Consider the following 15,163-nt stretch of genomic DNA (forward strand, 5'->3'; position numbering starts at 1 on the left):
CATTGTTATCCGTATAAGAAGATGTGAATTCGAGTATAATATTATATGTTTTATAATCCTATTTAAGGATTGATAAAATATTTAAGTAAGTTTAGTCATTGTAATGATAATAATAATTATAGTTGAACTACTCTAAAAGTAGACATGCTGACTGATGCGAGTATTGTTGCTAATGCAGGAGGAGTGAGTTTGAGTATATTATCTCTCTATTTAAAAATTGAGAAGAAACTATGAATAATTTTGAAAAAAAACAGACATTCTTAACAATAATAGCCAAGTTAAATTAAATTTGAATAAAAAATATACAAATATTAAAGTGAAGTTTCAGGTACTAGCAGTTATATTATTTACACGTGCAACCTCGAAATCAAAGGTAACGTAGTTTGGCAGCAAGCAAAAATGAGATGGCCAGTTCACGTGACGGCCATATGGACGCACGTGGAACAGACAAGGCAACCACATGTCCACCTCATGCAGGCCAACATTTTCGTAGAAAACGACATCACCATAGGAACCTTGATGATGACTCACTGAACATGAATGAAATCGAAGACCGTTGTATTTCCCTCCACACTTTCATCCCTTACCTTATCTCTCTTTCCCTCCAACAAAACCAAAGTGAAACCAATCAAATAACACTGCTCCTCCATCATCACCAGTGTAACAGATTTAGTATTGGTCCAATGGCTAGCAAATTGGCTTTAACTCTAACACCCCATCGTTTCCTAAATGGCCATATACAAAAACCACTGGTTTCTTTCTCTTCTTCTACCAGGGTTCTATCAAATGGAAAGCAGCTCTGTTGTCGACACAGATTGTTCGTACTTCCCATCAAGGCTGCTGCTGACCAACAAGGTTTTAAAACGTGGAATAATGTCTTTTCAGTTGGGATTTGTGGGAACTTGTTGAACTGATGAGAGTATAATTTGTTTGCAGGCCAGGTGGAAGAAGATAATGTTGTTGATAGTAAAATTCTGCCATACTGTAGTATAGACAAGAAAGAGAAGAAGTCATTGGGTGAAATGGAGCAAGAGTTTCTTCAAGCTCTGCAGGCATTCTATTATGAAGGAAAAGCTATTATGTCAAATGAGGAATTCGATAATCTCAAGGAAGAACTAACGTGGGAAGGAAGCAGTGTTGTTATGCTAAGTATACAGCCCCAAATTTTACAACCAATCCTTGCTCAAACAATATGGTCAGCAATTATGAAATTAGCCTCGAAGATGTTAATGTTATATCATCTGTTTTTGCAGGTTCTGATGAGCAGAAATTTTTGGAAGCTTCAATGGCTTATGTATCTGGGAAACCAATTTTGAATGATGAAGAATTTGATGGTTTGAAGCTGGGGCTAAAGGTTTGTCATTATTTGTCCCTTTATGTGTGTGTGTGTGTGTGTGTGTGTGTGTGTAGTTCCATGCAAACATGTCACGTCCATTTCATATTCTTTTTCCCCATAACTAGATGGAAGGAAGCGAAATTGTGTTTGAGGGTCCACGATGCAGTCTCCGTAGTAGAAAGGTATACAGTCTTCAGTTTTCTGTGAATTAAGCATGCTGCATAGGTTGTTGATATAGTTCCCTCATTATTACATTAATTAAACCACTGTAACAGCTAGCTCTCTCTTCTTGCCATTTTGAATGGATTTTGTTTCTTTCTGCAATATATTCCTTTCAATTTCAATAGCACAAGGCATTTCCTTTTTGATCCTATGCAATTGGTTCTTATAATTTGGATGTAAAATTAACTCAAAAGCTTAACTTGGTAGGAAAGGACTCAAACTATTATACTTAAGTTTCAACTGGTTGAATTCATAGTCATTTTATCATCATTCTTCTCATAGGTGTACAGTGACCTATCTGTTGACTATTTGAAGATGGTCCTCTTGAACGTCCCAGCGACTGTGGTTGCCCTGGGACTGTAAGTCTTTTCTTCGTTTGCACTAATACTGTCCTTATAGATATCTGCATTCCAATTCCAAGCCTGTTTCATAGAATTCTAGCTTGTTTGTTATGTTTGTCTTCTGTAATATCATTTATGTTCTGGTTTTGTCAGGTTTTTCTTCTTAGATGATCTGACTGGATTTGAAATAACATATGTTTTGGAGGTAAGCTGTTATTACTGCTGAAATTTATGCATGCATGCAATGCAAAGGCTGATGATATATTGAATTGCAGCTCCCAAAACCGTTCAGTTTCATTTTTACTTGGTTTGCTGCTGTGCCTTTGATAGTTTGGTTAGCTCAATCCCTCACAAAATTGGTTGTCAAAGACTCTCTAATCCTAAAAGTAACTAAAACCTCTCTATTTCATCATTTCCATATAATGTTTATATAAACTATGAAACTAAATTTACAACATTTTTACCTTATAGGGTCTTTGCCCGAACTGTGGTACTGAGAATGTCTCCTTCTTTGGCACCATACTATCCATCTCCAATGGTGGAACCACCAATACACTTAAATGTTCAAAGTAAGTCGGATCATTTGTTTACTAACCACATTCAGTAATTTTAATTCTTAATTTTATTTTTTTTCACTTCAGTTGTGGAACCCCATTGGAGTATAATTCAAAAACACGGTTGATTACTTTGCCAGAAGGAACCCAAGCTTGATTTCGAGGTATATACTATGAGTATGCTCCTTTCCAAAAGACTTGTAACAATATCTGAATATGTGAGACATAGCTGTTAGACACGAATGCTCCAAATAAAATGAGAGGTTGGCAATAACTCTGAACAAATATAAATACGGTCTACAATCTACCCTGTCTGCTCAATTATAAATTGAACTTTCTTGTTTAATTTCTGTCCCCTGCCCTCCAAAAGTTGCAGGGGCGCCCTATCTTGTTAGTGCTTTGAGTAACTTTCTAACCGAGAAATGACATTATTAGTTTACTTTTGCGTCTCTTTTCCCAGACAATGTAATTCCCAGTTTTAAACAGGACTGGCCATGGATGCGGGACGAGTTACTTGCAGGGAACCACATCATTTGCAGCACAGGAGGAATAAGTTTTGATATGTGCTTCATTGTAGAATGTATATTTGTTTGTAAGCCATGTAGTAATATATTTTATACCTATAACAAGCATGTTCGACGGAAAGAGAAGTGAACAAGCTGTGAAAATCTTATATTCAATATATATGCCCAAAACAAAAAAGGTATATTTATACTATGATTGGGGAGTTGGCAATATTTAAAAAGAACTTGACTTGGGCATGCGTCTTTGGGGACCAAAATCAAAGGGATAACTAAAAAGAACAGTGAATGGACTGACGGGATGCCCTATGGCCAGCTTATAGAAGAGTTGAGACCCACAAATTTTGTTGAAGTGGGGAACATGTTGAAACCACAAGTTGAGTACTGACGACTGAGAGCTAGCTCCCAAAGGCGAAATTTGCTCTCATTTCAATTCCTCAGCACAGAAGCATGCTAGATTCCTTTTCGTTTCTCTTTTTTCATATGAGGGGTCATCATCAAGCCACGCCCCCAAATCATTTCACCCTTTGCCTTGCTCGTCAAAGTTTCTTTCCATGCCATAAAGCAAAAGGCTTCATGTTTTTAGAAGCTTTTAGGCCAATTTCAAACGAATTTATTAATATATACCCAATCACTACTTGCCACATTGTAAAGCAACTTTAGGTAAAAATGGCCTAATGCCTAAATGCCCCCACTTCATCCAAAACAGTCGGTTGGTTTTAGCTGCACTGTTACATCCATCTTAATGACTAGGTAAATTCTATTTGCATGATCAAGAATTTGATATTCCTTAACAAAGTCTCCTGTTTGAATTCGATATTCCTTGAAAAAATCTATAAGATCCGATTTCACTATTTAAAGCCTCTTTTATGATCTATAAACTTCCCCCCAAACAGTGCAAGCATTCCTCTTTGCAACTTCAAACCTGTCACATCTAGAAGAGAAAACAAGAATCTGATCTTAGAATACAGCTTTGAAAGAAACCACACACAACAGTTGTTGTAGCCAACTTCCTTTTACCCAACCCTAAGCTCCTCTCATGGGCTCTTTTTTCGCTCTCACATTGATAATACTTTCATGGGTATCATTACTTTCAACGGAAGCTGAAGCTGAAGGGATCAGATCAACTCGTCTTCTCGATCTTCTCATTAGGGACAACATAGTAAAGTCCTTTGGCAAGCATTTGAAAACAGGCACTGTACAAACTGTAAATTTACCTGCAAATTTCTCGGGCATCAAAGTTGAAACAGCAAGGTTTAGATGTGGGAGTCTCCACAGATATGGTGCTCAAGTTAAGGAATTTTATCTGGGAAAAGGTGTGAATGTGCAGCCATGTGCAGAAAGAGTCATGGTAGTAAGACAAAACTTGGGTTCTAATTGGTCATCCATATACTATGCTAACTATAATCTTTCAGGTTACCAGCTTGTGTCACCGGTATTAGGCCTCCTCGCTTATAATGCCGGCACCGATGTGAGTTCCGGCACCCCTTTCGAAGTTGGAATCCTCGCAAGGGAAAATAACCCAATTAAAATAAACTTCAGCAACGTTATTACAAACACTACATCGTCCAGGAGAGGAATCAGGCCATTGTGTGCTAGCTTTGGAGGGGATGGCAAAGTGAGATTGAAAAACCAAGTGTCACCCAATGTTTGTGTTGCGACCAGGCATGGTCATTTCGGTTTGCTCATCGAGTTACCGCCGTCGATGCCCGTGAGGAAGAGGATTAGCAGGTGGAAATTGGCGGTGGGAAGCTCGATTGGAGCGGCATTGGGTGCTTTCCTGCTGGGATTGCTTTTGGTGTCGATGCTTGTTAAGGTGAAGAAGAAAGCGAGAATGGAGGAGTTGGAGAGGAGAGCGTATGAAGAAGAAGCACTTCAGGTTTCAATGGTGGGACATTTCAGGGCTCCAACAGCATCGGTTACTCGAACCACGCCTACAATTGAACATGAGTACACACCTTATCCTTCTTGAAATGTTATAATTGTCTCACCTTTTTCCTTTTTCTAGTGTAAGATCATTCTTTTTTGTAAGATCAAATCTATTTGTTTCTTGAGATATAAAAGAATGTTCACATCTTGGAACAGACAACTCTGTTTTTTCATCTAACTTGAATTATACATTAAATTTGAATTATAATTTATATTTTTTATTTTAATTTTAATTTAATTAATGAAATATATTTATTTATTTTTATATTAGATTAATATAATCTTTTTGTGTATGTAAAGTTAAAATGTGCTAATTTAATAACATTATCAGTCATTTATTAAAATTGAATTTAAAACCACACAAAATCCAAATTCACACATAAATTACATATTAAATCAAAATTCATGCATAATTTTAACATTTATCCAATTTAGGAAAATGACTCAACTTCTATTTTAATTTGTCCTGCCTATAGTGCTCAGCCACACTTATTTTTATAGAAATTCATTATTTATATTATATTACAGATTTAAAAATTTATAGAAATTATATTAATAAAATTTATATAAAAAATTAAATGAGGTTTTGGTTGAAATATTTGAAATTCTTGTGATTGTGTAATAATTTTGATGTTTTAGTTTGATTTTATCATTTTGATTTTGAATAAGTTTTATATAAAATTAGATTATGTCACACCTGTGTGAAAATAATTATTTAACAAATTATAAAATATATATAAAAAAGAAAATATTTTTTACACTATAATTTTTAAATTTCACAAACAAAAGTCAGGGCTGATAAATGTTTTATGACAATTTTTTGAGAATATTTTAAAAGAAAAAATATACATCATGAATGTACCAAATACTAACACTAAACAAATATAATTTTGATCTAAACGGTAAAGTTGTAGGAGTGAAGATATGGATATATATTTTTTTAAAAATTATATAAAAATATATAAAGAATACTCCATATAAATAATGAGTTTTTTTTAATATAAATTCACAAATTGAAATGATTATGACACAATCCAGTCAAAAGTTTTAATAATAATATAAATAAAAATAATCTCATTATAATATTCATATTCTAGAATACAAATTTATTGTTTTTAAAATAAAATAAATTTTAAATAGAGTCACATATACTCCAACATTAATATTTAAAAAAACCAAATACCATTAGATTGAAAATTCGAAAGGGTTATTCGGTTCTTTTCTTCTGGTTTACAAATTACATTAGTCAAAAAGCCATGAGCGTGTCCTTTTACTATTCCACCCATAATTGCTCATACTCTTATTCCAGTCCTTCTACTATGCTGATGTTTTGATTTAATCCCTCTATTTTAATGTTACTAGTAGATCGCAAGCAATGAATTTTATTTACCGTTATTCAATCATAAAATTGTGAATCAAGTGCTTTAAAAATAGTTTATCGGATTCAACTATTAATAATATTAGAAAATAGAAAATAGAAAATAAATTATTTTAAATTAAAGTAAAAAAAATACAGACTAAAACCAGAATTAGACACTCGTCCCCCACAAAGCAGACGTTAATCAGTTAAAGATAATTTGTTTTAAGGGTGAAAACAGATGAAATTTGGGTTTATCGAGGAGGTCGGACCACAAATGCAACTTGCAATAGTTTATAATAGGTCAGATATTAACAAATAACAGACTGAAATCTGAATTGGCATTCAATAGAAAAACAGGCAATTATTTCTTCCATTAAATCAATAATATGAAGAAGAAGGGAAATAAGTTGTGGATATGGCGGTGCCAGCGTGTTGGGGTACCTAATTATAATTCAAGGGTTTTATTATTCGCCTTTCAATTATTCATTATAACATGCATTATACCTTTAATAACTTCTTCCCCTCTCTCATTTTCTGCAAACGCTTCACCCATCCCGCCTTTCTTAATTTTCTGTGCTATTTAGGTCTACCAATGGTCCTTGAAACCAATTTGTTACCAACACAACATTGCATTATTTAGGGAAGAAACTATATATAATTCCAGATATTATATTAAAAAAATATGATCAAAATTTATAATAAAATTATTTAAAAAATACAAAAAATTTAAATATCATACACCAAAACTTATTTGTATAGAGTTTTTAAATTTTATAAATAAAGTTAAATAAATAATCACTATATTTATTTGTATTTATTTTAGGTGTAACAAGTATATATATATTCATTCAAACTAAAGTCAATAAATCTACCCATAGCAAATGAACGAAGGGATTTAAAGAATTGCACATACAATTATGCATGTTAAGTCTTGAATTTGAGTACTCAAGACCCGAGACCTACGCCTTTGCCAATTAAACGAAAGCTTCATTGGCAATTTATTTGTATTTTTTAAATAATTTCACAATCAATTTTTTTAACATGGGTTAATATGTAAAATTATCACTATACTTTAATTGAAAATTGAAATCTGTTGCTGCACTTCATTTTAATTGATATTTGTCATTATCCTTATAAATTAAAGATAAACTTACTAGTATACTTTAATTTTATATTGAATTTTGTTACTTTACTTTTATTTGGTTGAATTTTGTTAGTGAAGTTAAATTTTTTTATTGAATTTTTCTATTTAATTTTAATTTAAAATAATTTGAAGACAAAATTTAATAATAATTTTTATATTTTATTTTAATATTTAAGAATAATAAATTAATTAACATACTATTAAAATTGAATAAAATATATTATTTTATAAAAATAAACTTAATTTCTTTAGTTTTATTTTTTAAGTTTTTATTTCATTAAATAGAAGTTCTAATTTAATTTGTTAACTTTAAGTTGAATTATTTTTAACTATTACAATAAAATAGTTGAGTCGAAATTAATGTTGAGTGGTAAATTTAATTAACAAAAAAATCAAAGTTGGTGGTAAATTTTAATAAAATTCAAAGTTTTGTAGTAAATTTCAATCATATAATAGTTGAATGGTAAATTTACTCAAAATTTTCAAAATATAATGGCAAATATCAACAAAAAGAAGTGTAGTGCTAAATTTCAATTTTCACATATGACAAATTTACACTTTAACTTTCTTAATATTCGTACATAATGAACTTTTTAACTCTTAAAAAAATTACCAATGGTATAGCAAATAGTGTTTTTTAAACTCATTCCCGTCTCATTTTATTATTTTTTGTTTTTTAAATATATAATGTATAGAATTATTTATAGTCTCTCCTCAACCCTTAAATAAAAGAATAACGTGCTTTAATGCATTCGAACCCATATTCTCTTGTACTAACAACAATACCGACATCAACTAAACTAAAATTAAACTGAACTTTTGAGTTTATACTTTGTATGAAGATCTTATATTTCCTCAGCATAAGAAATATTCTTAATTTTGAAATAATATGAACGATAGCAATTGAGGTTATAATAAGTAGTTCCCCCCCCCCCAAAAAGCAATGAATGAAAAGAGTTGGGCCCATTTCCAATGGGATGGCCCAATTATAAGCAGGCAGATTTGAATGTATAAATCTAATGGTCCAGGATCTTCATTCGCCACACGGGATCCTATTCCTTTCTTTCGCGCAATAACGCTCACTACTAACTGACTGTTACCGTTATCGTTACCAAGAATTCCCGGGAAAAGTGAAACACATTAACCAAACCCTACCAAAATTCTTCACTTGAAAAAGGAAAAAGGAAAAAGGAAAAAGGAAAACTATATTAATATATATTTTTGGACAAAGTTTAATATTTTTTATTTCAAATAAAAATTTAATTTATATTAACATTTATTTAATTAATTCGGATGCCAAAGTTTGTGTGCAACTAAATTTATCTCTTTTATTATTTTAATAAAAAATATTATACAAACTTAAATTTGCACATTTATACTTTTGAGATTTTTTTTGTCTAACAATTGAATAATATGAATTTTGGAAAAATTATAAAATAAAAAATTGATCATTATTATTCTTTTTAATATTTACAAATAATTTCCATAAAAAACTTGCTTATGTTTTTTTAATTATAAAAAATATTTGCTTCCAGAAGTGAATATATATTATTTAATGATTATAATAGTAACACATTTTTTTAAGGAATAATAATTTTCTTGCAATGTGTAAAAGGATTAAATCTCTATTTCCAATTATTATATTTATATAATTATTTTATATATTGACCGGAGTTTATGGATCTTTATCTAATATATATATGACGATTTTTTAGCTCCGTAAAATTTTTAAAAAACTAATATAAGAAATAATAACCCATAAATTAAATACCATCATACTTTATTAATTTTGTTATATTCACTCTCATCAACAAGCCAAGGGCCCAAGAATTAGTATTATCAAATCGAGTAAGGAACAACTGGCATCAAGTTAGCGTACAACATTTTACTTATTACCTTTAACATATGTGACAAGCTAAAATCTTGAATCTGATCATATTCGATATGATCCATCTGTTAGGATGGAGTTTTTTTTTTAAATCGAGTCCGATTTGAATTGGATCAAGTGAAATTAAAAAGAAATAGTTAAATCGGGATTAAGTTTGAGGTAAATTTTTTTCTTTGTCGTGAAATATTTACAAAAATGTTATTGATATATTAAATTTTAAGTCTAAACTAACAAAAATCTTATTTGTTTCAAAATAATAATTAAAAAAATGTAATTTTATTTACTTTAAAATAAAAAACAATTAAATTAAATTCAGATCGAATTTAAATTTAAGATAATTTTTTTTCGAATATCATACTTGAACAAATTTATTAAGGTTCAGATCTGAGTTCGAAATAGACAAAAATCTGCCCGTCCTGCACAATTGCCATCCTAGTTAGTATAGACAATAGCATGCTGCAAGCTCAAGAAATTAAACCTTACACAGTCTTACTTCCTCTATTTTCATTAAGCTCTCTATGACTTAAGGCATCAGAGAACATTTTATATCTTGAACTCTACGCTCTATCAGCTTTTAGTTCATCTAGTTCTTGCAAAGTCCTCGATAATTTAATTGAATTTTCAAATCCAATAAGCTCATTTTAAAAAAGGAAATAAAGAAACGTTAATATCAAAAGAAAAAATTTACCTAACAAATATATTTGTTAAATTTTATATAAACTTCAAATAAAATTAAAATTTTAATTGAAATGATAAAACTAAATTTATGATTATTAAGTTATTTTATAAAAATATAAAAATAAAAATACCTTAATAATATATATCTTAATTTGTATATAAAATAATATTTTAATAAAATTTTAACCGAATTAAATTTTAGAGGTTTAAATATAAGTATAAAATATTATTATTATTATTTTGGAATCTTATAAATCTGATCTAGTCTTAAATTAATTGGGAAGATTAATAAACCGACTCAGCTTCACCATTGATTATATAGGTTAGTCCACACAGGATTTGTACTTTTTCGCGGAAAAAGAATAAAAAATAAAACAGCCAACGATTTTCGTCGCCAAAAAAGAATCTAAAAGACAAAGAGAACCTGCACCCAAGCAATAACTCGTCTTCAACCTCTCAATTATTCTCTTTTTAGGGTTTGTCTGATTATCAATCCCCCTCTCCAAAACACAATAATTAGCTATGGACGATCCTACTACTGTAAGTAATCAACGTAACCAATCAGCTCCGGAAACTCCCCGTCTCAACCTCCCGGCCAGAATGTCCGACTCTTCCGTCTATCTAGAAAACCTTCCGTCTCGGACAATGCACATCAACCGTTTGATCAATTCCAACTACAACGGCTCTCCCTCGCGCACAATTTACTCCGATAGGTTCATCCCTAGCAGATCAGGCTCCAACTTCGCGCTTTTCGACATCTCAAATTCTCCGACGTCAGCTGAAGGAAAAGAAGATGGTTCTGGTACTTATAACAGCCTTTTACGCGCTGCCCTTTTTGGTCCATATACGCCGGACAAGAAGGATTCATTGGGATCTCCGGCTTGCCGTAATATTTTCCGGTACAAAACTGAAACTAAACGGTCACTACACTCGCTTTCACCTTTCGGCCTTGATGAGTCGGTTCCGGGGATTATCCATAGCCCCGTTAAAGCTCCCAGGAAGGTTCCCAGGTCACCTTACAAGGTGAGTTTTTTTAATGGTTTTTATGGTAAATTTGGTTGAAATTTTGATTTTTTTTTTGGTGTGGGGATTAATGTTTTTTTCTTCTGTTTTTGTAGGTTCTGGATGCACCTGCGTTACAAGATGATTTTTATTTGAATTTGGTGGATTGGTCATCGAATAATGTGTTGGCGGTGGGGTTGGGGAATTGTGTTTATTTGTGGAATGCTTGTAGTAGTAAGGTTACTAAATTATGTGATTTGGGGATTGATGATAGTGTTTGTTCGGTTGGTTGGGCTCAACGTGGAACTCATCTGGCGGTTGGGACTAGTAACGGCAAAGTTCAGGTTTAATTTTATTCGTATTTGATGATAAAAATTGTTATGTTGTCAACTTGTTTAGTTTATCTGTTGAGTATGCTTACTTTCTGGTTTTTCTGTGTTAGTTTTAGGCTGTTACACTTTGATAGTGTAGTTATGTCATCGATAATGCCTTCAGTATAATTAAAAAAGAAAGTTGTAAAGTACTAGTTCTTAGCAAGTGCAGTAATGTTTTCAAAGTAAACAGGGGTGGCAGAATGCGTGCAAAGTTTGAAAGCTTTGGCTTCCGAAGAAAAGTATCAGTGAATTGTAAAAACAATATGAAGATTGAAGAGTAAAGATTTATTGCCATTCATTGATTTAGCCGGCAATTCTTGACATTTATTTGATTTATTGTTCTTGACTTCACTGATGCTTTTACATGTTTTCCTATACGGGATTATCAAGCTACCACACCATGCCCTAATTTCAAACTGAAAATAATAGTTGGACTTTATGATGTAGATTAGAAAACTTAGTAGTTAACTTTTGGGAGAAATAAAGGGGGAGAAGAAAAGCCATAAATTTGGTTGGAAATCGGAATCTGCTTCAATGGTCAGATGAGGTATGGCCCAAAAGTGAAAGCCTCTACCCATAGTTTATGGATGCAGGGCAGAGAGAAACTAGAAAACTGTTTAATGGTCTTATCAGATGCAAGCATGTGTACCTTTTATAGATATCTACAAATTAGCAGGACTTCTTGGCAGTCTGCAATGGCTCTTGATAAATTGAGATTGAACTTCATTCTATTTTATAAGAATTTTGTTGTTACTTGAAAATCTTGAAAATATAGGCCTGATCCTTCATTCATTTCCTTATATCTTTGGGCTTTAATGAAGTTTGGCATAAATCAGTAACTTAATGCTTCTACCAGGGTCATGGAAGGTGACCAAATTTTCAGCCCTTCTTTGGACTTTAGAGATTATCTTTGCCCCACTGTTTCCTTTGTATGGAGTCTTATAATTTCTGTCTATGTTCAACTTCCTGCGTGTTGCTTGTAGGATGATGTAGTTATTTAATGGCTACCACTTTATATGTAGATTTGGGATGCATCTCGCTGCAGGAGGATAAGAACAATGGAGGGGCATCGATTACGCGTTGGGGCCTTAGCTTGGAGCTCTTCTCTGTTATCTTCTGGTAGTCGTGATAAGAGCATTCTTCAAAGAGATATACGTGTGCAGGATGATTTTGCTAGTAAACTCTCTGGTCACAAGTCAGAGGTTAGACTCTTATCCACTATTAGTTTGATTCAATCCGATCAACTGCACAACTTTTTATTACAATTGCATTTTTTTCTACACCAATTTTTTGTAGATGTGTCTCCTTTGATTTCATAAGTGCTTCTTTTTCTTCTTGTTTTATATGAATTCATACTCTCATGCAGTCATTATTTATTTTTGGCAGTTGCTTGTGCTTCTTATTGTGTTTGTGTTCATACATGCTATGCTTGCATTCTATACCCTGAGTCTGAGTATCCATTGAGCATTGTGTAGGTTTGTGGGCTGAAGTGGTCTTATGACAACCGTGAACTAGCATCAGGCGGAAATGACAACAAAGTATGGAATAACAGTTCTCTTGCCAGTCTGACTTATTCTGATGCTTAGTATTCATTTAATTTTAAGCTGGTTTAATGACAAATCTCATCCATATGCAGCTTTTTGTTTGGAATCAACATTCCACCCAACCTGTCCTTAAATACTGTGACCATACTGCTGCTGTAAAGGCAATTGCATGGTCTCCACATCTGCATGGCCTTCTTGCATCTGGGGGTGGTACAGCTGATCGATGTATTCGATTCTGGAATACAACCACAAACGCACACTTGAGCTGCATGGATACTGGCAGTCAGGTGATTCTTTCTTTTTTGTTTTTATCATATCATGTCCCTTCAATATGGCCTTAAATGTGCTTCAAATAGACAGGTCCATAATGTTGCTTCCTTGACTGCATTGATATGGGTGATCTTTCTCTTATTAGTTTGAAATGATAAAACTTGCTGTCATCTGCATGGTAGTCAGAGTAATTCTCCTGTCAATCTGCAATGGAATAAACCTTGTCAATAAGAAGTGGTTAGGAAATTTTAATCTAGATATCTCATTTGAAGTTCTCCTATAAGTCCTTGGAATATGTTCATGGTGGTGCTTCTCAAGACTAGAGTTACAAATTCTAGCTGGTTTAATGTCTGCTCTATGCATTGCAGGTATGCAACCTTGTGTGGTCTAAGAATGTTAATGAACTCGTCAGCACTCATGGATACTCCCAAAACCAGATAATTGTTTGGAGATACCCTACGATGTCAAAGGTAAAAGAAGTTTAAAAACAGGGTATATATGATAATAATATATCATCTACTTTTTCTCCTCTAAAATTTTATTCTACTAATGCAGTTGGCTACTCTTACGGGACACACATACAGAGTTCTTTATCTTGCAATCTCACCTGATGGACAGGTAGGTCACCTCCCACGCTTTATACTTTTTACCCTTGGCTTCTACTTTTGTATTACAATAAAAATATTAATAAAATATATGACAAGTGCTGCAATTTTACTTTCTGTTTTAACATCAATGCTCTTCTTCTGTTTGAAATAACCATTTTCTACCCCTTTTTCTTTGTTACAGACCATAGTTACTGGAGCTGGAGATGAGACGCTAAGGTTTTGGAACGTGTTCCCATCCCCTAAATCTCAGGTAAATGACACTTGTGGAGTCCAGGCTATCTGAATATTTTTATATTCTCACAAAATTGTTTAGTCTTCTTTTCTCTATATCACTCTCATAAACATAACTTTATTTTATTGGGATTATAAATTACTTCATGGGGAGCAAAGGGAATTTGATATTTTATAGTAGTACATTTTGGGATCAAAAAGCTAGTTTTGACCATTTACTGTTGAAGGCCTGCTTTTAATTGAAAAAGTAAATGCTGCATTATTATTCTTGTGGGTTGCCTTGCCTCTAATAACATGAAATTGTTTCAAGATTTTCTTATTTCTGGTATTGATACATATTTGTGGACATGATGTCTAATGCAGAACACTGATAGTGAAATAGGAGCATCATCTTTGGGAAGAACCACAATTCGGTGAGTCCAAGAAAAAGATGCTGGAAGCTTTGGGAGCATTTCTCATGCTCCGAAGAATCAAATTCGAAGAATTTGCAGCAGGTGCAAGAACTAAGTTATTGCCGGTTTTTTGCAGATCATTGATTTTAGATCCCAATTGATATCTTTTTTGATTAATGTATAGCGGGGAGTTGTTATATCAATTACTTGTAGCTGCTCCCTCCCTCCCTCCCTTTGTAAATTAAAGAAGTTGGAGAGTTTGTTGATGAACACGCAAGTTATTGTATCACGTTCTTTGTGTTTGTAAATAAAATAAATGAATCTATATCAGTGTGTGTTTGAGTAAATTCGAATTATTATTCATTTAATATGTTTTTAATTTTGTTCAGCTTTATTTTTTGAATTATTTATGGTTGTATTTGTATGTTTTAAACAATGTTTTTAATTTAATTTATAAAAATTTTACATTTTAAAATAATAAAACAAAGTAAAATATTCAGAATTAGCTACCAACACCTTTATTTTTGACCTTCTGACTTCTAAGCTCTAAGTGATAAAGATTAATGGTGAAATGCATCAAACCTCGCTCTAAATACCATAATTTGAAACGATACTTTATACATATGTCGCACATCACATTAATTTTTTTAAAATACAAAATATCGTATCTCCACAAAAATCGAACATTTTAATACGTTGTGGAAAGAGTGAGGCCAAGGCCCAAATATTTTCTCTAGGCTCCAAGGTAGGCAGGCTTGAAATTGGATTT

The 15,163-nt window shown here is 32.3% G+C and overlaps 3 protein-coding genes across 11 annotated transcripts; all 3 read left to right on the plus strand.

The window, feature by feature from the left end:
• The first annotated feature begins 220 nt into the window (after positions 1 to 220).
• On the plus strand, positions 221 to 3,170 carry LOC107946983 (PGR5-like protein 1A, chloroplastic). 8 transcript variants are annotated; one of them, XM_041107421.1, is made up of 10 exons: positions 318 to 855; positions 937 to 1,149; positions 1,254 to 1,354; positions 1,462 to 1,518; positions 1,841 to 1,917; positions 2,053 to 2,104; positions 2,175 to 2,285; positions 2,371 to 2,468; positions 2,541 to 2,617; positions 2,940 to 3,170. In XM_041107421.1, the coding sequence occupies exons 1-9, from the start codon at positions 405 to 407 to the stop codon at positions 2,608 to 2,610; spliced, it is 1,230 nt and encodes a 409-aa protein (XP_040963355.1). In that variant the 5' UTR covers positions 318 to 404; the 3' UTR covers positions 2,611 to 2,617; positions 2,940 to 3,170. The 8 variants fall into 8 exon arrangements, with proteins under 8 accessions (XP_040963361.1, XP_040963360.1, XP_040963359.1 ...); XM_041107420.1 differs by having other exon boundaries at positions 323 to 855; positions 2,914 to 3,170; XM_041107425.1 differs by lacking the exon at positions 2,175 to 2,285 and having other exon boundaries at positions 288 to 855.
• Positions 3,171 to 3,326: 156 nt separating this feature from the next.
• Positions 3,327 to 5,084, plus strand: LOC107946984 (uncharacterized). Of its 2 annotated transcripts, XM_041107429.1 has the most exons (2): positions 3,630 to 4,290; positions 4,390 to 5,084. In XM_041107429.1, exons 1-2 carry the CDS (start codon positions 4,014 to 4,016, stop codon positions 4,944 to 4,946), a joined length of 834 nt encoding a protein of 277 aa, XP_040963363.1. In that variant the 5' UTR covers positions 3,630 to 4,013; the 3' UTR covers positions 4,947 to 5,084. The 2 variants fall into 2 exon arrangements, with proteins under 2 accessions (XP_040963362.1, XP_040963363.1); XM_041107428.1 differs by having other exon boundaries at positions 3,327 to 5,083.
• Positions 5,085 to 10,323: 5,239 nt separating this feature from the next.
• LOC107946985 (protein FIZZY-RELATED 2) lies at positions 10,324 to 14,741 on the plus strand. The gene is made up of 9 exons (XM_016881502.2): positions 10,324 to 10,996; positions 11,092 to 11,319; positions 12,372 to 12,551; positions 12,825 to 12,887; positions 12,986 to 13,180; positions 13,532 to 13,633; positions 13,719 to 13,781; positions 13,953 to 14,021; positions 14,366 to 14,741. Exons 1-9 carry the CDS (start codon positions 10,496 to 10,498, stop codon positions 14,417 to 14,419), a joined length of 1,455 nt encoding a protein of 484 aa, XP_016736991.2. The 5' UTR covers positions 10,324 to 10,495; the 3' UTR covers positions 14,420 to 14,741.
• The last annotated feature ends 422 nt before the right edge of the window (positions 14,742 to 15,163 follow it).

The sequence above is a fragment of the Gossypium hirsutum genome, chromosome D12 (genome assembly GCF_007990345.1).
Source record: "Gossypium hirsutum isolate 1008001.06 chromosome D12, Gossypium_hirsutum_v2.1, whole genome shotgun sequence".
Classification (NCBI taxonomy): domain Eukaryota; kingdom Viridiplantae; phylum Streptophyta; class Magnoliopsida; order Malvales; family Malvaceae; genus Gossypium; species Gossypium hirsutum.